The sequence below is a fragment of the Microcaecilia unicolor genome, chromosome 4 (assembly GCF_901765095.1).
Source record: "Microcaecilia unicolor chromosome 4, aMicUni1.1, whole genome shotgun sequence".
In the NCBI taxonomy this organism is placed as follows: domain Eukaryota; kingdom Metazoa; phylum Chordata; class Amphibia; order Gymnophiona; family Siphonopidae; genus Microcaecilia; species Microcaecilia unicolor.
In genome coordinates, this window is record NC_044034.1 from 37,145,415 (window position 1) to 37,170,542 (window position 25,128).

A 25,128-nucleotide genomic window follows, 5' to 3' on the forward strand; every position below is an offset into this window, starting at 1 on the left:
TCTTCGCCAAAGAAGAATGCTGTTGTTTAACTTTGGCTATTTCCACTTTGAAAGCGTTAGAAGATTGAAGCAGGGTCGAATTTAACGCCTGAATCGCATCTCATAGCATTTCCATTGTAACAACGGCCGGTCTTTTCTGTCCACCCAAGCTCTCCGCTGGAGTCACCAGAATGGGGGATGGTGAGGAAACCACCTCATTTAAACTCCCTCGCGCTGACACATTTTCTGGGGTAGAAAACCCGGCAGGGCCTCCAATGAGATCCAGGCCTTCCATCTGGAGTTTTCATGCTGGGCTTACTCTTTCGCCGGGTCTGGGTGGCGCCGTTTGTGGAGGCGGACTCAAGGACGCCATCTCCAAGCTAAAGTCTCCCTGCTGGACTGGAGACCCAACCAAGATCGGAGCGTGTGTTTTTTGCGGCTTTGCGCAAAACGTCTCCAACGTTGTCTGACGAAGGGTGGGAGCACCTCCGGGGCTAGAGGAGGCCTTCGCCCCGGTCTTCCCCTTTTGCTTCACCATTTCTGGGAATAGAAAAGGCCACTCTGCGTTATTCAATGGAGGGACGAGAGTGCTCACGCTGCACCTTCCCTCACGGACGCCATCTTGAATCTCCCAAAAACACTGTTGTTTTTTTTAAAATTTTGTTTCTGGGAAATGTACATGTCATAAATGCAATAAAAAAAATAAACTGGCAGGGTTTCTTCTGTCAGATAAACCATTGATGTTCAGGTCCAGTATCATGTGACAGTGTTGCAAAATTTTGCAGCAACATCTTCTGCTTTGTATTTGAGGGTGTGCTGTTGCTGCACTTCCCAGTGGGAGCTCAGAAGCAGAAGAAACAAAGATACCCCTGCCAGGACTGAGCTAATGGAGCAGTTTCCCCCTTATCTTATGTGCACGATAACTACCTGATGAAAGTGGAATAGAAATTAAAAGTTTAATATTTAAAATTTTGATATCCTGGATATGAGAAATGCTACACAGAATTTCTAGAATAAGGAAGGGGGGAGGGGTGGGGGTGGGGGGTTAATGAGAGTTCTAAAGTATTGTTAAGATTAACTATGTGAAAGCTTTATGTAGAATTGTGGAAGTGTGCAGCTATGGACAAACAAAAATTTTTTCAATAAAAACAATTTTAAAAAAGTTTGATATCCAATTATGTTTTTACATTATTTTTCTTTGCAGAGGGAGGAGGGAAATGATTGTACACCTAACCAGTTGGATATTCAGGTTTACTACAATGAATATGTATGCTGTCTGTCTGTCCTGATTTAGATTGTAAGCTCTTTTGAAGCGCTGCGTACGACTGGTAGCGCTATAGAAATGATTTGTAGTATTAGTAGTAGATACATTTGTATTTACTGGAGATCTGTTGTACGCAGATTTATCTTAGACCTATTCATTGTGGTGATCCTGAAAACCTGACTGGCTAGGTGTGCCTCCAGGGGAGGGTTGAGAAGCACTGATTTAGAGGGTAGTTGTTAAAAGCATTTCTGTGGTTAAAGCAATGAAGGTACCCGTAACCTCCGCTCTCAAGACAAATCCCTCCTTTCAGTACCCTTCTCCACCACCGCCAACTCCAGGCTCCGCCCTTTCTGCCTTGCCTCACCCCATGCTTGGAACAAACTCCCTGAGCTCATACGCCAGGCCCCCTCCCTGCCCATCTTCAAATCATTGCTCAAAGCCCACCTCTTCAATGTCGCCTTCGGCACCTAACCACTACACCTCTACTCAGGAAATCTAGACTACCCCAACTTGACATTTCGTCCTTTAGATTGTAAGCTCCTTTGAGCAGGGACCGGCCTTCTTTATTAATTTGTACAGCGCTGCGTAACCCTAGTAGCGCTGTAGAAATGTTAAGTAGTAGTAGTAGTAGTAAATGTCAGTACACAACCTCTGAAGTAAGTATCAAAGTGAAAGTATACACAATTTCATTTAAAAAGGTTGCTGTTTTTCATAGTACTACTACTACTACTACTACTACTTGACATTTCTAAAGCGCTACTAGGGTTACGCAGCGCTGTACAGTTTAACATAGAAGGACAGTCCCTGCTCAAAGGAGCTTACAATCTAGAGGACAAATGTACAGTCAGTCAAATAGGGGCAGTCTAGATTTCCTGAAAGGTATATAGGTTAGGTGCCGAAAGCAACATTGAAGAGGTGGGCTTTGAGCAAGGATTTGAAGATGGGTAGGGAGGGGTAGGAAAAGTATGTATGTATGTACTATTTAAATGTCCTAGGGGGAAGTGGTCTAGGGGCTTATAATCCCAAATTCTGTGTATTTTAAGATTGTAAGCTCTGTGGAGCAGGGACTGTCTCTTCATGTTCAAGTGTACAGCGCTGCGTACATCTAGTAGCGCTATAGAAATGATAAGTAGTAGTAGTAGTAGAGCTAGACCAGTAGGTATTACTGCTTTGCAATAAGTCGTCACAGTGCTTCCAGCCCTTCTATCCTGAACAGCAAGAGTCAAATCTGAGAACTGAACCTAGGCTCTACTATATGATAGTATATAGTGCTGTTATCACACTGGTCTTTTTGTTAAAATCTTGATCTACATCCCATGCAGCTAAAAATGAAGCCATTATATCTGCCAGTGTTTGAGCCCGACACAAGTGCATCAGTGTTTGGAAAGAATGATACAACATATGAAAAACTTGCTGAGAAAAGGCAAAGAGCTTACGACACCTACAAGCATCAGTTGCAGGCTGTAGTAGAAAAAAAGACCATGGCAGTTTTAAATGAACTAATCCAGCAGAGGAAAGAAGCAGAAATTCTGGAAAAATCAAGACAAGAGTAAGTTTGTCCTTTAATATAATTAACTGTTTTCTAAGAACAATTAGGATATGAAGTCCACACATGTAGGTAACATCATTAAGAAAGCCTAACCAGTATAGGCAGTTGGTGACTCAGTTGTTTGGGGAGGCTAAAGTGGGTGGGGATGGGGTGAGGCAGGTTTGGGGTGGGACCTGAGTCCTTAAATTGTCTGACAACATGCAGAAAGAAAGGGCAGGCAAAATAGTTCCAGATATCTTACATGGAAACGTGGAATGGCCTCCCGGTGGAGGTCGTGGAGATGAGAACTGTGTCGGAATTTAAGAAAGCGTGGGACAGGCAAATGGGATCCCTTAGGAAAAGGAAGAGTTAGTGGTTATGGAGGATGGGCAGACTAGATGGGCCATTTGGCCTATATCTGCTGTTATGTTTCTATGTTTCTGTATCTTTTATGAAATTTAGATATGATCAAATGCCAAAAAATAAAGTGGCAAAGAAAACTATACAGCTCAAATTTTGGTAGAATATATAGGTCTCTTGGGTAATTGAATTAAAGTGGATTTTAAAAAGTGTCAGTAGATGATGCCTACACCTATATAGATGCCTGCAGCGATTCTTCCTCCTCCTCGCTCACATTCTACCTGCCCGCAGCATGTCTGTCCCTCTTTCTCTCTCACATCTCACCTGCCTGCAGCCCCCATTCTCTTCTCCGTCACGCACATCAACCCCAGATCCCTCCCCTCCCCTTCTCAGAGACCTTGTTATTTTTACTTTCTCATGAGATTGGGAGCTGTAAGGTCAACAGGTTCTTCATGAATCTCAAGTTTCTCAAACTGAGAGCTCTGTGGCTTCACAGTGTAATTGGAAGGCATTGGGGGGGGGGGGGGGGGGGGGTTGAACACAGGAGCACTAGAGGGAAGGAATATGCTGGACCAGAGTGCAGAGATGCCAAAGCGACCTATAAAGTGACCAACTTCCGTAAACTACTAAAGACCCATCTCTTCAACAAGATATACCACAAAGATCAAAACATGTGAAACTCCCACATATATCCAGAAATGTTAATAATGCCTTCTGTTATATTACTATCATGTATTCTATTACCATGCAACCCAAAATCCTTCTGTAACACCAAATGTCTATTCTCTTCTCATTTCCATTATCCATGATGTATTGTAAGCCACATTGAGCCTGCAAAGAGGTGGGAAAATGTGGGATACAAATGCAATAAATAAATAAATACATATACCACCCCAATGAGTGAGAATGTTCTCGTAGTGGATTCAGTATATAAATTTGTCATAGTGGTGAAGGGACTGAAGCTCAAGGAAGGCTGCTGGCTACTCTTATTGACAAGTAATGCTTTCACGTGCACATACAAAAGGATTTCTGTATCATGAATGGCATGTTACATATTTTAAACTCATTATTTCAATCACTTAATCTTAAACCACATCTATGGAAACAATTCAGCTGTATTTAAAGAGCCCTCGAGAGGCTGTGTCTCAAAGTTTAAACCTGATTACTCGCAAGTTTGCTATAAAGACAACCACTTCAGCACTCATCAGATTCTGCAAAATTTTCTAAAACCCTGTCTGATGTTTAACAAACTAAAATTAGATTAAAGTTTTGATGACACCTCAGCAAGGCAAACATACAGTCCATAGGCGGTTGGTGGCCCAACTGTTTGGGGAGGCAAAAGGGGGCGGGGTTAGGGGTGGGGCCAGGGATGGAGCTTAAATCCATAACTGTCTGATAACACAGAAAAAAATAAAAATAAAAATAAAAGTCACAATTAATACCTTTTATTAAATTTAGATATTAGCTATGTATCATATGTCAAAGAATAAAGTGATTGCTCAAAGCATATACTAACCACAATCGCTCAACTGCAAAACACTATGCACAACTTTGTGCAAAAACACACTCAGAACCTTACTGTACCATAAATATTACACTGGGCAGAACCTAATACACCAATATACCACCCATACGGAAAATGCAGACCGTCAACAATATGAAACAAGGGATCATAATATCATGATACGTGTAGAGCCACAAAACACCCTAATTCATGTTTAATGTGGGATAAAATGCCATAAATAAGTAAATAAATATAAATTTTTAATGTTGAGCACCTAATTCTCAAAGTGGACATGTTCCAAACACTTTAATGAAAATAAAATGATCTTTCTACCTTTGTTGTCTGGTGACTTTGTTTTTCTGATCATGCTGGCCCAGTATCCGATTCTGCTGCTATCTGTCCTCTTAACTCCGTTTCCAGGGCTTCCTTTCCATTTATTTCTTTACTTTCCGCCTTTCTTCTTCATTTCTTGCCCTACATCCGTAAGTAAAAGCTGGGTCCTTCACAGACTTGACTGTCCAGTGGATCCATCTTCTGCCTATTTTCTTCCTCCATGTGCAGTTTTTCTCTCTTCCTTTTCCCTCATCTCATCTCCTTCCTCACTCTTCCCTCCCCTCCATCCACCCATGTCTCTGTCTTCTTCTTTTTTTTAAATAATTTGTTTCGTCTACAGTTTTCCCCTTCCTTTCATTTCTCCCCATTAACTTTTTGTTTTTCAGTTTACATTTCGGCTTCATGTTTTTCTCTTCGTTTGGCCCCTCTTTTCTTCTCTTTGTATTCTCCTTATCTGTCTCCCGTTTCCCTTTTCCTTCACTCCTTGGTTTGTTTTGGTTTTATGATTTATTCTTTTCCATTCTCAGCTGTATCATTCTCTTCATTTTGAACCGGCTGTTGGAAAGAAATATTGAAATTAAGCAGAAAAAAAAATCTGAACTCGAGACTGGGTTTCCTTTAATAGAAACATTGACAATTTGCATAATGATCAAATATCTCAATTTCTTTTTTCCCTGCAAAAGGATTCTTTAAACACATTTAGTAATAGTCCAGGACCACATAAAGGCCAGTTTTGGGGGTTTTTTTTACTGTATCACCGGCTTCAATGTAATATGGGCGCTAGACCAATAACCTGGGACATAACATGTGTTTGAATATCGCACCTGTTCATTTAGCCACTCTCACGGCTTTAGAAAGAAAATATAATAGTAACCCTGGTCACAAAATCTTTTTTTTCCCCCCATCAATGGAATAATTAATCTGACCATCCTATAAATCAGTCGTCTACTCTGAGCAACAGGTAAAATAAATTAATTCTTACCATAGCCGGTTTAGAGATACTGCAGATTAATTTGTACTTTGAAGAAAGAGTCCCTAACAGAGATGACGGGCTTGCTTCCTGTGTGGAGTTAAGTGACTGCTCAGAGGACAAAGAGGGGTGAGAAAGAGAAGGAGAGGTAAGCAAGTATATCAAAAGCCCTATGTATTTTTTTATTTAGAAATTTAAACATTACATTACAAGTTAAACCACTTGCAAAAGAAATACAGAGAAGGCTTTTTACAGATTAAGTAAAAAAAGGCAACCAAACGTTATTACAGAAAAAGAAAAAAACTGATGAAAATGCTTAAATAAGCCAAACGTCTTCCTGTGACCACAAAATGAAGGTGGGGTGGGGGGGGGGGGGAGTGGAAATAAAAGAAGATCATCATCAGCCCCATAGGCACCCCGTAAAAGAAGCTGTGACCTTTTCCGCCACCGCTCACCCTCGCTCTCTCAGCTCCCTGACCTTCCTGCAGTGGCTGCCCGGCGTTTAAACCTTTTTACGCTGCAGCGATGGCTCACCTGCACTCCAGCCTTTCCCTTCTTGTTTCTCGTTCTCGCTCAGTGTCCCGCCCTCGCGGAAACAGGAAATACCTCATCAGAAGAAGGCGGGACACTGAGCGAGAAGCAAGAAGGGAAAGGCTGGAGCGCAGGTGAGCCGTCGCTGCAACGTAAAAAGGTTTAAACGCGGGGCGGCCACTGCAGGAAGGTCGGGGAGCTGAGGGCGGGCTTAGTGGGGGGGTGGGCGGCGGCGGAAAAGGCGAGGCAGTCGTGTCCCAGGTCCTGACCCCCCATCGCCAGCATTACAGCAGAGGAAACTCTGAGCATGAACTGCTCTGTGAACCAACAGAACTACGATTTCTTCTGGTATTGACAACTGCCAGGACCGGGTCAGAACGGGACCGAGCTGAAACCCCTCGGGACCTTCTATTTTTACGACAAGGAGAAAAATAAGGCGGAAGAGGTGCCCCAGAGTTGGAATAGCTTGGCCTCCCCAAGCCTCTTATACGGGGCGCCTATGATACAGTCTCTCCACTGCAAAACACTATGCACAAACTTGTGCAAAAACACACAGTGCTGTCATGGTATTTATTTATTTATTTGTTACATTTGTATCCCACATTTTCCCACCTATTTGCAGGCTCAGTGTGACTTACATAGTACCGGAGAGGCGTTTGCAGACTCCGGTGTGAACAAATACAAAGTGATGTTGTGGTAAGATAATGTAGCACAGCCACACTGGGGAATCGTGCAACGGAAGAGTTGAGTTATGTCCATTACGTACTTTAGTTTTGTTGTGTTGCAGAGATCAGGTATTTAAGTTGGATTGGTAGGGTGTGCCTTTTTCAACAGGTTAGTTTTTAGTGATTTAGGTGCTCGTATGTCATTTTCAAGGCTCTTGGTAGTGCATTCCATAGTTGTATGCTTATGTAGGAGAAACTGGATGCGTAAGTTGATTTGTATTTAAGTCCTTTGCAGCTTGGATAGTGCAGATTTAGAAATGTACGTGTTGATTCGGATGTGTTTCTAGTTGGTAAGTCGATCAAGTCTGTCATGTATCCCGGGGCTTCACCGTAGATGATTTTGTGAACCAGGGTGCAGATTTTGAAAGCAATGCGTTCTTTGATTGGGAGCCAGTGTAGCTTTTCGCGGAGGGGTTTTGCACTTTCAAATCGCGTTTTTCCAAATATAAGCCTAGCTGCCGTGTTTTGTGCGGTCTGAAGTTTCTTTAAGGTTTATTCTTTGCATCCCGCATAAATTCCATTGCATTAGTGTATGTGGCTTAGTACCATTGATTGTATCATGTTGTGAAATGTTTCCCTCAGGAAGAATTGTTTCAAGCGTTTGAGTTTACACATTGAGTGGAACATTTTCTTTGTTGTGGATGCCACTTGGCTCTCTAGCATTAGATTACAGTCCATCGTAACGCCGAGGATTTTCAGGCTGTCTGAGATAGGAAGGGTGTAGTTTGGGGTGTTGATACTTGTGGGGTTGTCCGCGCTGTGTTGGGATGAGAGGATGAGACAGTGTGTTTTTTCTTTATTGAGTTTTAGTTGAAATGCATTTGCCCATGAGTCCATGATGTTCAAGCTGAGATTGATTTCGTTAGTGATTTCTGTCAGTTTGGTTTTGTAAGGAATGTATATTATGACATCGTCTGCAAATATAAAAGGGTTAAGGCCTTGGTTGGATAAGGTCTTGGCTAATGGGGTCATCATTAGGTTGAAGAGGGTCGGTGATAGCGGTGATCCTTGTGGTACTCCACAGTCTGCTGTCCACGGTGATGAGATGCTGGAGTTTGATTTTACTTGGTATGTTCTTGTGGTTAGGAAGCCCTTGGTCCAGTTAAGTATGTTTCCACCAATCCCGAACTTATCTAGTAATCTTATTAGTATATTATGGTTTACCATGTCGAATGCACTAGTCATGTCAAATCTGAGGAGAAAGATGTTTTTGCCTATTGCTATTTCCCGTTTGAATTTGGCTAGGAGAGTGAGTAGTACTGTTTCAGTACTGTGCAGGGGGCGGAAACCTGACTGTGATTCGTGTAATATTGAGAATTTGTTTATATAATCTGTACGTTGTTTGGTTACCATGCTTTCCATCAGTTTGACTACCAACGGGATGGATGCTACTGGACGGTAGTTAGTGATTTCATTTGTTTTTTTCTTGGTGTCTTTTGGTATTGGGGTGAGTAGGATATTGCCATTTTCCTTGGGGAAGAGACCCTGCTGAAGCATGTAATTTAGGTGGGATGTGAGGTCTGCTGTGAAGCGGTCAGGGGCAGATTTCACTAGGTAGCTGGGACAGGTATCTAGTTTGCAGTGAGTGTTGGAGAACCTGCTAATCGCCTGTGTGACTGTTTCGACGGTAAGGGGGGGGTGAAGTTTAACCAAGTCCGGTTGGCCGGGTATTCTCCAGTGGTTGGGTCCAACTCGTTAAGGAAGGTTTCAATGTCCGTGTTGTCCTGAGGTAGTGTGCTGCATAGGTTTACAATTTTTTCATTGAAATACTTAGCAAGTTTATCTGCAGATGGGATGTTTGTATTCGTTGTAGTGACCAAATTGGTGTTTAAGAGTTTGTTCACGAGTTGGTATAGTTTCTTTGTGTCTTTGTAATCTGTCCCTATTTTAGTTTTGTAGTATGATCTTTTTGTCTGTCTTATTGCATATTTGTATTTTCTTTGTATTTGTTTCCATGTGTTGAGTGTGTGTTCATCTTTTGTTTTTTTCCGATGCTTGTTCGAGTTTTCTGGTATGTGTTTTTACCATTTTCAGTTCATCGTTGAACCATGGTATTGAGTTGTGCTTGCGGAAGGTTCTTGTTCTTAGGGCTGCAATCTCATCTAGTATGCTTTTGCATCTTTTATCCCATACTGTGAGGTAGTTTATAGAGTCTGTTTGTGCTGTCCATTCGTTATTGTATATCAGTTGCCAGAATTTTTTCGTGTCTACTTGACCTCTTGTGCTGTAGGATTTGTGTTCTTGTATTCGTTGTAAACCCTTCTTCCGCCAGTTTAGGGACAAGTTTAGTTTGTAGTGGTCGGTCCAGGGTGTTTCTGTCCATTTGATATCTGTTATTATTAAGTTATGGTCAGTTGAAAATTTGTGTGAGATGAGATCGAGTGTGTGCCCTTTGACGTGGGTTGCTTGCATTTGTGGCCATTTGAGATCCCATAAGCGGAGGAATTCCTTACATTCTCGTGCATTGATAGAGTTTGGGTCTTCTAAGTGAAGGTTGATGTCTCTTAATACTAGTATATTGGAGTTGGTTGCACATGTGTTTGAAATGAAGTCCATGAAGTTAGTCTGGGCTTCGTTCCAGTTACCTGGAGGTCTGTAAAACAGGACACAATTTAAATGATCGCGTAGGGTTTTGTTGTGGATTCTGATCAAGGCAATTTCAAGTTGGGGTGTTATGGACTCGGCAGTAGTTTCGGTGGTAAAATGGGATCGATAGATTAGTGCTATGCCTCCGCCTCTTTTTCCTTTTCTGGTCCAGTGTGTGATTTTGTTTCTTGGAGGGCACAGGTCTAGGATTATAGGGTCCTTTTGGTCATGGATCCAGGTTTCATTAATGAAGAGTAGGTCAAGGTTTTCAGACATGATCCAGTCTGTTAGTATTGCTGTTTTATTTACAGTGGATCTGGCTTTGATGTAGCCTACTTGGATTGTTTGGAATGGGTCTTCTGTGTTTGGTGTAGTGTGGACGTTTGTTAAAGGTCCAAACAAACTCACCTTAACAAAGAAACGACAACTCTTTCCCTTCTGTTGTGATTGTCCGCATGTTAGTGTTCTTCCTTTGTTTAAGTTGTTGTCAGTTTGATGAGGTGTGGTGTATCTGGTCAATCTTTGATGATTGTGTAGTATGGGTATGATGTTACTTTCTGCAAGTGGGGTGGTTAGTGTTAAGTGGACCAGTGTTAAGGAGTAGATTATTAGGAGTAGTTTGAGGGTATTCATATTGGTTTCTATTCCCTGTAGTTACTAATAAGACCGTGTTCTGGTGGTTGGATGCGTGAGAGGGCTTTGTTTTTTGGTGTGGAATCTGGAGTTGTGGTCTTGTGTGGTAATTTAGTTTGCCTTTCAGCTGCTGAGATCAGTATTGGGTTCGATTTCAGTGGTAAGTTAATGAGCAGGGGAGACAGGAGGGGGGAGAGTAGCTCTGAGTCTGGGTCCTCCTTTAATCTGTCTCCTAGCAGCTAATTGCTTCCAATCCTCCTTACCCAGAGAATCTTCAGGCTTTTATTTCTGGCTGTGGCTGGAGGCGGAGGGGGTAGAGGGGGGGGGGGGAACTTCAGAGCACTTTCAAGGTAGTTAACATGGAGGTGTCAAGTATGCAATTGGCTGTCTTTGATTGTTGGCAGGTTTGCCCAGAGGGGAGAGGTTCTCTTGATCAGGGAATGGTACTTGAAAGACAATGGTAAGGTACTTAATTTAATTGCTCTTTGGAATATGTTAACTGAGGAAGCTGGTGCTTGAACATTGGTTTAGACTTTCATGGAATCTTTACATTTCTCAAGCATCTCTTTTGGTATATAAACTTCGGCAGTCTCAGATAATGCTTCTTTAGCTAAAAGTTCATTTGTGTATGGTATGATAAAGTTCTAACTCCCAAGACTCAAAAAGCAACAACCTTATGCATGAAAAGTTAGCACTGTAAATATTACAGTATGTCCTAAAATACTAATACACCACCTAGTGAAAAAACATAAAACATACACGTCTGCAACAAGATCTCTACACAGGCACTATATGCTAGCAGAATACCAAACTTTAGTCACACATGCAAAACACAGATAGACCCTCAACTAGTATGAAACAAGGTACTACACATCAGTAATAGAGATATGAAGGCAAAAAACTGAACTGGAAACCTCAGGAAGTCAAATTATGCACACAACAATAATACAGAAATAGAAACTGAAATACAAAATAGTAGAGAGAGAAGCATTTCCAAAAGCTGACATATTCCAAATAATACATTCACAATAAAATACTTTTTCCTACCTTTTTTTGTCTGGTCATTTACTTTATCTATTCATTTTTGTCCCAGTATCTCTTTTCTGGGTTTCCCCCCTATTGTTGCAGGGTCTCCTGTCCATTTGACATTTCATGTCTCTTCATGCCCAGCATCTCCCTCTCTGTCCCTGTCCCTAACCATCTTTAATGATCTTCCACACGTGAAATTTTAGACTGAGAGAGGGATCTAGGATAGTACCTAGATTACGAGCCTTATTGACTAAGGGGATAACATTGCTGACAAAAATGAAAAAGGCATCAGCACGACATCCAGCAAGCAATAAAATCTATATTTTAGCAACATTTAGCATAAGATGATTAGCCAACATCCACTGATTTATTGACAAAAGACATAATCCAAGAAACTCAGAAGTATCACTCCACGCTTTTTCAATGGGTGCCAAAACTGAATGTCATCGGCATAAATTTGAAACTGAACACCTAGACAGTTCAAAAATCTACATAATGGTAAAAGAAAGATATTAAAAAGCATAGCATAGCAGAATTTAATGCTGCAAAACAAGAAACATTAGAGCAAATGGGTGCCCTTAAGCAAGATGTTGTTAAGTTGAAGGATATTTCAGCCTCAATTGTAAAAGATAATTTATCTACACAACGCAGATTAGAACAATTAGAGAACTTTAACCGTAGGCTGAATTTAAGACTCTTGAATTTTCCGAAGGAACTGGGAATTAATCCTCAAGATGCCTTTAAAGCATATTTGTTGGAAGTTTTAAAATTTTCCCCGGAAACTATACCACCATTGAATAAGGTTTATTATATTCCAACAAAAAAATCACCTGAAATTACTGCTGAAGCTATTCCAGATGAAAATCAAGAAGAACTTCTGAATGTATCTGAACTTTTAGAATTAACATTGAATGTGAACTCTGAAAGAACTACCTTAATAGCATCCTTTATTTTCCAACAAGATGTAGATGCGGTAATGCGTATTTACTTTAAAAAAATGCAAACTTTGTTTAGAGGTAAAAAAGTCTGGATTTATCCTGACATTACTAAACAGACCCAGGAAAGGAGGAAACTGTTTTTACTTATGCGAACAGATGTAATATCTTTAGGTGCCTCTTTTTACCTTAATTATCCATGCAAATGTGTTATTAAGTATATGAGTTTAAAATATATCTTCTACCAGCCAGAACAGCTGAAAACATTTATAAATATGAAAAAAATTGGTCAACCGCCGATCTAGATGAGATATATGGAATAATTGGATAGGTAGCATGCTAAGCATATTACTACTTTTGAGTTTTTCCTCTTTTTGTTTTAGTAGTTTTTCTAAATTAGACTAGCCCCTTGTTTTTGTGGTCTAAAGAAGAGTAAAAGATATAATTTCCTTGAATTCTTTTTTTTTGTTAATGGAGAATTTATCTCTGTATAAAATATACATGTCTGTATTTCCTGTTCAAATGTAACGGATTGTTTAATTTGATTTAAAACGAATAAATATAAAAAAAAAAATAAAAAAAAAAAGCATAGCAGACAAACAAGATTCGTGCAGACCCCATTCAAGATGTCAGAATCTGTGGAATAATGTTACGATTTCTGCTGTGACTCGTGACCCAGCTCACATTCCAGGGCCATGGGGGTGTCGGTGTTCATCCTGCCCTGTACTTGGTGGCTCGCTTTGGTGTGTCAGCTTCCTGCAATGTTGACCTCTCTAGGGCACACGTGCACTTGAGCTGATGATCTGCCCTTAAAGGGGCAGGATGCTGCCGTTCCGGGCCACCTGTGGAGACAAGTTTCTGGCCTTGGGGGTATTTAAGGGCAGGGCCTTCACAACAAAGTCTCCAGCCTTGTTCCTGTTCCAGCCTTGCCTAGTTTCCAGACCTAGCCTTACCTCGGACCTAGCCCAGCTCTGCCTTGCCTCCGAGTTCCTGCCAAGTTCCAGCCTTGCCTTGTCTCCGAGTTCCTGCCAAGTTGCAGCCCTGCCTGGTCTCTGAGATCCTGCCAAACTCAAGCCCTGCCTGGTCTCCAGACTTTGCCCTGCTGAGGACCTAGCCAGTCTTGCTTTACCTGTTTTTTTTTTTGTTTTGTTACATTTGTACCCCGCGCTTTCCCACTCATGGCAGGCTCAATGCGGCAATGGAGGGTTAAGTGACTTGCCCAGAGTCAGAAGGAGCCTCCTGTGCCTGAAGTGGGAATCGATCTCAGTTCCTCAGTTCCCCAGGACCAAAGTCCACCACCCTAACCACTAGGCCACTCCTCCACTCCTTGGACTTCTTTCCGCGCCCCGACTAGCCCAGCCTTGCCTAGACCTTACCTTTTTCCATCCCTTGCTTCGTCTTTAGTGTCTAGTCTCAGCCTTGTCTGTCTTGCTCGTTGCCTTTGTCTAGTCCCATCTGGATCCAGTTCTTGCCTTGCCCTTGTCTTGCCCGTCTGGACCCAGTTCTAGCCTAGTTCTTTGTCTTGTCTGGGTTCCAGTTCTAGTGCCGCTGCTTTGATTTCCTTGCCCTGCCTGGATCTGGTCCTTGTTCCGTCTAGCCTTGCCTTGTCTTGTCCTGCCTAGTCCTGTCTGCGCTTGTTGTCTTGATTTCATTGCCTTGAGTCGTGCCTTGTGCCAGCCCAGGGGACTTGTCTTCCGCAACTCTGGCTGTGGTCCAAGGGTATCCATCTTGTGGTCGTGACAAATAATCAGAACCTTTCAACGAACAAAAATGCCTGTTTAAATGGAAAGAAAACCATTGTAAAACTACATCTTTCATGCCAATCGCTTTTAATCTGTTAATCATAATAGAGTGGTGTATGATATCAAATGCTGACGATATATCTAATGAAACAAGTAACGCCTACCTTTATCAAAACCAGATTTGACAGTGTCAAGAAGAGAGATTAACAGGGTCTCAGTGTCATGATTAGTCTGAAAACCAAATTGATTAGAATCTAATATATTATGCTGTTCTAAAAAATACTCAGTATGTTGCTTAATAGTTTAGTTTTAGCTTCCAGTTGTGTACATGGCCTCTCTACTAATTTATTAGTAATACTGATAATCAATAACATCAAATCCAAAGAGCACAGCATACTCTGAATTATCAGCATATAGGTGAGGTTCTTTCAATAGCTGCAGCCTCTGAGGTATTCAATTGCATGACAGTAACAGCATTGCTGCATGCATTTCAGCTCAAATCAATTTTTATCACGTTTGACAGGTCCAAGTATGGAGCCTTATCACTAGCATCATTTAACTAAGCTTTTGAGTGACAATAATGCAGGAAGAGAAGGTCCTTCTCTATATATCCCTACTTTGAAATACCTGCAATCTCTACCCTTTAGTGTCCAATGTTCCCATCAATCTGTTCCCATATGGTTTATTACGGGAACATTGTACACTAAAGGGTTAAAGTAATTTGAGGAAGCTTCTTCATGGCATGTTTTTCTCCAAAATGTCTATGATTTAAAATGTTACTTTTTGGGTTATGGCTTTGGTTCCTTAATATTTAAGGATTTGAATGAACAATTTACATATGAACATAGTAAATGACAGCAGATAAAGACTAGCATGGACTATCCAGTCTGTCCAGAAAGGTGCCCAGTGCTGCACCTGCTGCTCTGTGCAGATTACCTTCCTACCTACCTTCCCCCTTTTTAGGGTTGTTCCCGCTGCTGCATGCAGATTAACCTCTTTATGCTCTTTCTCTTTTTGCATATTTGTGTGTGTCATTTATATTTTACTTTTGAGTGGAAGTACTCTATACTTCTATTCCATCCTCTGTGTATAGTCCATGTCTTTTTGAATTCCATCATTGTTTTCAACCCCACTACCTCCCACAGAAGAGCATTCCAGGCATCCACCATTCTCTCCAGGAAAAAGTACTTCCTGGTGATGCTTTTCAGTTTCCCCCCTTGCAGCTTCATTTATACTTTGTTTTCTTATGTATTATTCACTTTTTTCCTTTCTCTGTTTATCTTGCCCCTGCTTTTTCTTCTCAATGTATATTATAAATAAGTGTAAAAATATGTTAATATTATGAATCAAGTATATGTGTATGACATTACTTCTTATATTGAATTTTTAGATTGCTTGCTAACAGAATTGCTCGGTTTGAAAAAATGCACAGTTTGCAAACAACATTGAAGGACGATTGGCTGAAGAACATAGAGATGAAACAACAGAGGGATTGTGAAGAAGAACAGTTCCTAAAGTAAGATCTGGTCTTATTTACAAAGTTAGAAAGGGAGAGTGGCTCCAGTGCTGTTGCTTTGGAATTAACTCCCTCATTCTATAGTTAGGTGCCAGTTTGCACAATTCGTTATAGAATCCTAGCACTTACGAGTGTGGCTGTTACATGTAATAAGTGCTAGCTTGGTGCTTACCAGTATTCTATAACTTTAGTGTGCAATTCAGCATGTAAGTGTAAGGAGTGTTCACAGAGGAAGGCGCATATATGGAGCATGGGCATGTCCAACAATTATGTGTTTGTTTATTAAAAACTTGCTATATCAAATATTCCAAACATGTTGGTCTATATGGTTTATAGTTAGGCATAACATATAGAATGCTGTAAGTTATGCACTAAAGTTATGCATTTAGGCAAACACATTTATACGTGCTATTGACGTGGCATAAGTGGGTATGCCTAAATGTTGGTGGATAAATGCTGACTTTCAGAATACTAGCATAACAGAACCTAGACACCCAGATGTCATTTTAGAATTCGCACTCTGCATGATGCATCTTGCCACCGAACTGTGGCAAAGCTACTGCATGGACCAGGCAGTAATTTCATTTTTTATGTGCGCCGGAAAATGTCCAGTGTGTGGTGCTAACTGGTCGGTAATCGGCATTGTACACGCACTGACAATTACCGCTCGGTTAATGCGTGAGACCTTACCATTAAGTGAATGGGTGGTGGTAAGGACTCAGGCCCAAAATGGACGCGTGCCAAATTTCATTTTGCCGCATGTCCATTTTCGGCCTCCCAAAAAGAGGCCTTTTTTGCAGGTGTGCTGAAAAATGGACCTGCGCACGCCCAATACACATGTCTATACCAGCACAGGCCACATTTCGGCGCACCTTAGTAAAAGGACCCCTTGGATTGCAAGCCAAAGTCCACTCAGCTTTTTGTTTCATTTGATTCCAATAAGCCTGGGACTCCTGTTGCCAAGCATAGTTTATCTAATTGGCTAGCAGAATGTGTCTCCTTTACTTATGCCCAAGCAAGCCTGACTGTATAGGGTTATTTCAAGACTCATAATGTCAGAGCCATGGCTGAATCAGTAGCCTGCATGTGGTTGGCCTTGATGGAAGAGATGTGAAGACCTACAACATGAATTTTGGTTAATACATTTATATTTCAATATTGTTGGCAAGGGTATTGCCAACAAAACAGTAGGTTTGGCCAGTCTGTTCCCCGGAATCTCTATGAGGTTTAGAATCCAATTCCTCCCTCCTAGGGCTTTTTTTTTTTTTGTAAGTAAGCAACCTGAAAACAATCTATAGTTAGGGTGTTCCATGTTGTCAAGTCTTGCTGTCTTGCGTGTCCTTGGGGGAAAAAAAAACAAGTTACCTGTAAGCAGATGTTCTCTGTGGACAGCAGGATACGAGTACTCTTGTACCCTCCCACCACTACTATGAGTTGTCTTCCAGAGTTAGCTATTCAAAGACCGAGGAAGTGAGGTCCCACATGACAAAATGACGCAGGGAATGCTGTACAGAATATATAGAAGCACCATTCAAAAGTTTCCATATCTTAAAACTGATGAGTTTATTCTCACATGAGTTCAATAGGATGACATCACCCATGCTGTGAGAACTCACTACAGGTAACTAACTTGGTTTTATGAGAGAGAAGTTTTTGAAGTGTGGTCTTTGTTTTAACATGTTATCTGCTTAGAGCTGTGGAAGGGTGGGCTATAAGTATTTTTAAATAAGTAGATATTTGTGTAGTTGATACTGCCACTGGCTGCACAAATGCATTTTATTCTAGGATCAGGAAGTTAGAGTTTTGTATATATCTACTTTTCTTTGTTTAGTTTATATATTTTGTTGAAACATACTTTCTGCACCATAAAAAGATAGCATCTTTTTTTTCTAAGAGAGAAACTTAAAAATTATTTCTTGGAAATATCAGTTTAACATTAAGAAGTGATTCATAAAGTTTTTTAAAGGAAAGTGTATAAACCTTAGGTTGGGCAGTTCTTTTAGAGATGAGCTGGAAACAGCAACATCAATTTTTATTTAATGCAATTGAAGAAATATTGCAGAATAAATGCATAGAGATCCTAAGGGAGATCCAAGATGGCATCTATTGTGTGAAGATGCTAGCAGCTTCCTCTCTTCTCTTGCCTATTCTAGGCACGATGGGGAAACGGACAGAAAAGCAGTCTGCTCATTTGGTTTGGCCTACAGCTGCATCTGCCATGGGCCCGATTGATAGCTTTGTGACCCGAAGAAGAACCGAATTAGTGGCACCAACTGGAAATGCCCCCCTAGAACCTGCTCTGTTTGGAGATCAGACTGGATCCTTGGGGAACAAACCAACTTTCAATGTGGATCCGAGCCCCCCCCCCCCCCCCCCCCCCCCCCCAGTCATGAGCAGCTAGCTCTCCTTATGGAACACAGCTCCATAGAAGTTCCTGCCCTTCTGGGGAATTGGTTGGGAAGAGGCAGTCAGGACAGCTATCTCCAATGTGAAGAGTGTTTTTTTTTTAACTCACCAGATGAGGAGGGTAGTGTGCAAAAGGAAAAGAGTTCATATATACTGCAACCTGGTGTATCTGGTGCTAGGGAAGAGTTGCCTAGTGGTTAGAGCACTGGTCTTGAAATCCAGAGGTGCCCGGTTCAAATCCCACTGCTGCTCCTTGTGATCTTGGGCAAGTCACTTAACTCTCCATTGCCTCAGGTACAAACTTAGACTGTGAGCCTCTAGGGACAGAGAAATATCTAGTGTACCTGAATGTAACTCACTTTGAGCTACTACTCAAAAAGGTGTGAGAAAATCCAAATACAAAAATATATGGGAAGGCACAAAGTTGAATTTGAAGAACCCCCTGCCTTAATGCCAGCAACGCTTGTGAGTAAATCTACTCTGCACACAATTTGGATTGCAATATTGGACCTAGCTAAAGTTATTTTACCAACTGTTCAAGGTTTATCTAAACAAATGTCATCATTTGAGCAGAAACTTGGGTCAAACTGAGACTGCAGTAACTGAATTAAAAGCTGGGTAACAGAAGCTTTTGGGCTTTGAGCAAACTCATCTTGGGTTCAAACTGTGTAAATGGATATGATTAAAGATCTCACTGGGATACGTTCCAAACTTGAAAATCTTGAAAACTTTATGAAGAGTGGAAATTTAAGGTTGGTTAATGTTCCGAATGAAGAGAAAATATTCCCTAGGAATATGGTGACACAATATTTCTTGGAAGTACTTCAATCTAAGGATCAAATACCACTTTTGTTGAGAGTATACTATCTTCCCTCACAAAGAAGAGAGACTGACTCTGGGGATATTACTTTTGATTCTTTAAAATTATTGCCTGAGGCAGGAGTAAATAAGGGAAACTCTCAGTCTATGCATTTATTGACTATGCTTTTGTAAGGATAGGGATTGGATATCGAAACGTTATCTTAGGGATAAGGATAAGCTACTTAGATTTTAGCAAAGCTTTTGACACGGTTCCCCACAGGAGGCTCTTAAATAAACTAAATGGACTGAAGATAGGTCCCGAAGTGGACCTACTTAGATTGACTGTGCTTTTGTAAGGATAGGGATTGGATATCGAAACGTTATCTTAGGGATAAGGATAAACTACTTAGATTTTAGCAAAGCTTTTGACATGGTTCCCCACAGGAGGCTCTTAAATAAACTAGATGGGCTGAAGATAGGTCCCGAAGTGGTGAACTGGATTAGGAACTGGTTGACGGACAGACGACAGAGGGTGGTGGTAAATGGAGTTCGCTCGGAGGAGGGAAAGGTGAGTAGTGGAGTGCCTCAGGGATCGGTGCTGGGGCTGATTCTGTTCAATATATTTGTGAGTGACATTGCCGAAGGGTTAGAAGGTAAAGTTTGCCTATTTGCGGATGATACTAAGATTTGCAACAGAGTGGACACCCGGGAGGGAGTGGAAAGCATGAAAAGGGATCTGAGGAAGCTAGAAGAATGGTCTAAGGTTTGGCAATTAAAATTCAATGCGAAGAAATGCAAAGTGATGCATTTAGGGAGTAGAAACCCACGAGAGACTTATGTGTTAGGTGGTGAGAGTCTGATAGGTACTGAGGAAGAGAGGGATCTTGGGGTGATAGTATCCGAGGACCGGAAGGTGACGAAACAGTGTGACAAGGCGGTGGCCGTAGCGAGAAGGTTGCTAGGCTGTATAGAGAGAGGTGTGATCAGCAGAAGAAAGGAAGTGTTGATGCCCCTGTACAAGTCGTTGGTGAGGCCCCACCTGGAGTATTGTGTTCAGTTTTGGAGGCCGTACCTTGTGAAGGATGTTAAAAAAATGGAAGCGGTGCAAAGAAAAGCTTCGAGAATGGTATGGGATTTGCGTTCCAAGACGTATGAGCAGAGACTTGCTGACCTGAACATGTATACCCTGGAGGAAAGAAGGAACAGGGGTGATATGATACAGACGTTCAAATACTTGAAAGGTATTTATCCGCAAAAAAATCTTTTCCGGAGATGGGAAGGCGGTAGAACGAGAGAACATGAAATGAGATTGAAGGGGGGCAGACTCAAAAAAGATGTCAGGAAGTATTTTTTCACGGAGAGGGTGGTGGATGCTTGGAATGCCCTCCTGTGGGAGGTGGTGATGAAAACGGTAACGGAATTCAAACAAGCGTGGGATATGCATAAAGGAATCCTGTGCAGCAGGAATGGATCCTCAGAAGCTTAGCCGAAATTGGGTGGCGGAGCAGGTGGGGGAAGAGAGGTTGGTGGTTGGGAGGCGAGGATAGTGGAGGGCAGACTTATACGGTCTGTGCCAGAGCCGGTGATGGGAGGCAGGACTGGTGGTTGGGAGGCGGGAAATACTGCTGGGCAGACTTGTACGGTCTGTGCCCTGAAAAAGGCAGGTACAAATCAAGGTAAGGTATACACATATGAGTTTATCTTGTTGGGCAGACTGGATGGACCATGTAGGTCTTTTTGTGCCGTCATCTACTATGTTACTATTTTTTTATTTTTTGTTACATTTGTACCCCGCACTTTCCCACTCATGGCAGGCTCAATGCGGCTTACATGGGGCAATGGAGGGTTAGGTGACTTGTCCAGAGTCACAAGGAGCTGCCTGTGCCTGAAGTGGGAATTGAACTCGTGTTACTATGTAAGCTCTTCAAGGGAATTAAGGATTATGTTTTTCCTGACCTGTTGTGATATACAGAAGAGATGTAAGCAGTTTCTACTGCTTTGTCCTGGGGTGCTCCAGGTAGGGGCATCCTTTTTCCTTCAATTCCCGTGCAAGTGTGCAATTACTTATCCATCAATCAAATATGTCTTTTGGAAACCTACACATCTATTCTTTTCTGGCATCCAGATGGCTGCCACATATGTTTTCTCCAACCATATAAAGGGGCTTCCTTCTCATTGTGACAGTTCTGTTTTTTTTCCTACAATATATATTTGCCTGTTATATTCTCCTTGTTGATTGGACCTGTTTTAATTTTGTGGACTTTAGCTGTAATAGATTAATTGATTTTTATTTGCTTTCTTTTATTCTCTTTACTATACTTTATTTCAAAAAATTTCTATTCCGCACTATCCCAAATTCTAGGCGGATCACGAATCAACACATAGAATTAAAAAACCTTAAGAGTATGAGGCTCATTTTCAAAGCTCATAGGTTACTATGGGGCTCATTTTTGAAAGAGAAAAAAGTCCAAAAAGTGTCATAAAGCAGCATTTGGATGAATTTCTTCTCAAAACATCCAAATCGGTATTTTCTAAACCTATTTTGCAGATGTTTATCTATGCATCCAAATCACAAGGGGACGTGTCGGGGGCGGGCGGGCTTAGGGCATTCCTAAAACTTGGACATTTTATAGCCATAATGGAACAAAACAAAAATGTCTAGGGCTGAAAATTCAATGTTTTGGTCTAAACCTGTTTTTAGAAAGAATAAGGCACACAATGGTGCCCTTAATGACCAGATGACTACTGGAGGGGAATCAGGGAGAAGCCCCCAAAGATGTGATTAAAAATATTACTTACCAAGCTGTAGTACAGGTTCAGATGTTATAGCCAGGTCTATTAGAGCAGCAAGCAGGTAGGTCTCTGGAGTAGTGTAGTGGTCAGTGGAGTGCACTATAGCGAGGACCCAGTCACACTCTACCTGTTATACTTGTGGTGGAAAGTGTGAGCCTTCCCTTCCCACACTCACCAAAAACCTATTATACCCACATATAGGTGACCAAGGGCTACTGTGGTGGTGTACAGTTGGGTACAGTAGGTTTTTGGTGGGTTTTGGAGAGCTCTTCATACAGTATAAGGAGGTATTGGTGAGATGTGTACCTGGGAGCTTTTATTTGAAGTCCACTTCAGGGTCCCATTGCTCTCCTGGGATGTCTGTGTGGCCAGTCTACAAAGAATGCTGGCTCCTTTTACATCTCCGTGGCTTGATTTTCTCTGTTTTTCACTTGGACTTTTTTTTTTTCAAAAGTGGACCAAAACGAAAGATAAATGGAGCTCAAAAACATCTTGCATATGGTCATTTAAAAAAAAAAAAAAAAAAAAGACATTTTGCTGTTTTAAAATGGCTATATTTCCTATTTGGATTTTGGACGTTTAGCGCAAAACGTCCAAAGTCCAACTTAAACAGCATATCAAAAATACCCTTCCACATAACTTTGTAATTCTGTGTGCTTTGAAAATGAGCACCTATATGAGTACATATAGTTGATCTGCAGATCCCCCACAGTTTTGTCACCTGACAATCAGCTTTTCTGTACAAGCCATCATTTGGTTATGGCTTGATATGTACATGAGAAGTTTATAATAAGTAAACATTAAAAATATGAATAAATGCATAGAAGCTCATCTCAAGTACTAAAGAAAACACTCTGTTTTATTTTTCTTAGGGCTGGAAGCAAACTTCTACTTGATCAGTTTGAAACATATCGACGCTGCTTTCAGTGTAAGAAACGTACCACCAACTGTGGAGAAAGCAATTTGTGGTGCACCACAGAACGTGAACCCGGATCTCGCCTAATGGCTTAAATCCATTTGTGACCCATTTTGGGTTATACTGAAAAGATTTTCCCTCTGTGACTATGATAATGATCTCATATTGATGGAACATTTTAAAATAATGTATGTTGCTATATAGCTGTTTTGATGTAAAGCTATGTGTGCGCATGTACATACAAAAAATTAGGTCATGAGAATTATGAAGAATTTTTAAAAAGTTATGATGCTCCATTTATGTTTTCATTGTATTGGTGTTAAACTTTTTTTTGTAATACAAATGAAAACACTACTATTTAAATCATTCTATTATAGGGAGCATAGCAACACTGGAAAAATTTAAAGGCGGTTTTAAAGAAATCTACTAAATATTTTTTCTGGACTATTTTTTTTTGTGTACATGAATAAGTATCAGTATGTGATATATACTGTGTGTTCTGTGCATGAATCATTTATTAAACTTAACATTTCTGTGTAAACGGAATGCTCCAGTTATGATCAATGGTTTTAAAACAATTGCATGTTAATTTATAGATACGCATTACAGAAATAAATTAAAAACTGTCAGTGGTTGTCTTAATGTCTGAACTCCTGCAGAGTTTAATCTGATCAAACTTTATTCATTTTAGGGGAAAAATGTAACCTTGCTCAAATCAAGATGGTTGACATTATATTCAGAAACTTATATAGACATCTCCTTGCATAAAAAGTATACTATATATATATATATATATATATATATATATATATATATATATAAGCGAATGCTACATACCTGTAGAAGGTATTCTCCGAGGACAGCAGGCTGATTGTTCTCACTGATGGGTGACGTCCATGGCAGCCCCTCCAATCGGAAACTTCACTAGCAAAGGCCTTTGCTAGCTCTCGCATGCCCATGCGCACCGCGCATGCGCGGCCGTCTTCCCGCCCGAACCGGCTCGTGTTCGACAGTCCCGTAAGTAGCAAGACAAAGACAAGGGAAGACACAACTCCAAAGGGGAGGCGGGCGGGTTTGTGAGAACAATCAGCCTGCTGTCCTCGGAGAATACCTTCTACAGGTATGTAGCATTCGCTTTCTCTGAGGACAAGCAGGCTGCTTGTTCTCACTGATGGGGTATCCCTAGCCCCCAGGCTCACTCAAAACAACAAACATGGTCAATTGGGCCTCGCAACGGCGAGTACATAACTGAGATTGACATAAAAACTTATCCAACTAACAGAGAGTGTAGCCTGGAACAGAATAAAACATGGGCCTAGGGGGGTGGAGTTGGATTCTAAACCCTGAACAGATTCTGAAGCACTGACTGCCCGAACCGACTGTCGCGTCAGGTATCCTGCTGCAGGCAGTAATGAGATGTGAATGTGTGGACAGATGACCACGTCGCAGCTTTACAGATCTCTTCAATAGTGGCTGACTTCAAGTGGGCCACTGACGCAGCCATGGCTCTGACATTGTGAGCCGTGACATGACCCTCAAGAGCCAGCCCAGCCTGGGAGTAAGTGAAGGAAATGCAATCTGCTAACCAATTGGATATTGTGCGTTTCCCCACAGCCACTCCCCTCCTGTTGGGATGAAAAGAAACAAACAATTGGGCGGACTGTCTGTTGGGCTGTGTCCGCTCCAGATAGAAGGCCAATGCTCTTTTGCAGTCCAATGTGTGCAGCTGACATTCAGCAGGGCAGGAATGCGGATGGGGAAAGAATGTTGGCAAGACAATTGACTGGTTCAGATGGAACTCCGACACTACCTTCGGCAAGAACTTAGGGTGAGTGCGGAGGACTACTCTGTTATGATGAAATTTGGTGTAAGGGGCCTGGGCTACCAGGGCCTGAAGCTCACTGACTCTATGAGCTGAAGTAACTGCCACCAAGAAAATGACCTTCCAGGTCAAGTACTTCAGATGGCAGGAGTTCAGTGGCTCAAAAGGAGGTTTCATCAGCTGGGTGAGAACGACATTGAGATCCCATGACACTGTAGGAGGTTTGACGGGGGGCTTTGCAAAAGCAAACCTCTCATGAAGCGAACAACTAAAGGCTGTCCTGAGATCGGCTTACCTTCCACACGGTAATGGTATGCACTGATTGCGCTAAGGTGAACCCTTACAGAGTTGGTCTTGAGACCAGACTCAGACAAGTGCAGAAGGTAGTCAAGCAGGGTCTGTGTAGGACAAGAGCGAGGATCTAGGGCCTTGCTGTCACACCAGACGGCAAACCTCCTCCATAAAAAGAAGTAACTCCTCTTAGTGGAATCTTTTCTGGAAGCAAGCAAGACACGGGAGACACCCTCTGACAGACTCAAAGAGGCAAAGTCTACGCTCTCAACATCCAGGCCGTGAGAGCCAGAGACTGGAGGTTGGGATGCAGAAGCGCCCCTTCGTCCTGTGTGATGAGGGTCGGAAAACACTCCAATCTCCACGGTTCTTCGGAGGACAACTCCAGAAGAAGAGGGAACCAGATCTGACGTGGCCAAAAGGGAGCAATCAGAATCATGGTGCCCCGGTCTTGTTTGAGTTTC

The 25,128-nt window shown here is 41.7% G+C and overlaps 1 protein-coding gene across 1 annotated transcript in view; it reads left to right on the forward strand.

Moving 5' to 3' along the window:
• Window positions 1-23,148, forward strand: part of CCDC81 (coiled-coil domain containing 81) — a 251,340-nt gene extending 228,192 nt beyond the window's left edge. The window contains 3 exon segments of the mRNA XM_030200151.1: window positions 2,566-2,792; window positions 15,510-15,635; window positions 22,508-23,148. Coding sequence (XP_030056011.1) covers window positions 2,566-2,792; window positions 15,510-15,635; window positions 22,508-22,646 — 492 coding nt within the window. The 3' untranslated portion in view covers window positions 22,647-23,148.
• The last annotated feature ends 1,980 nt before the right edge of the window (window positions 23,149-25,128 follow it).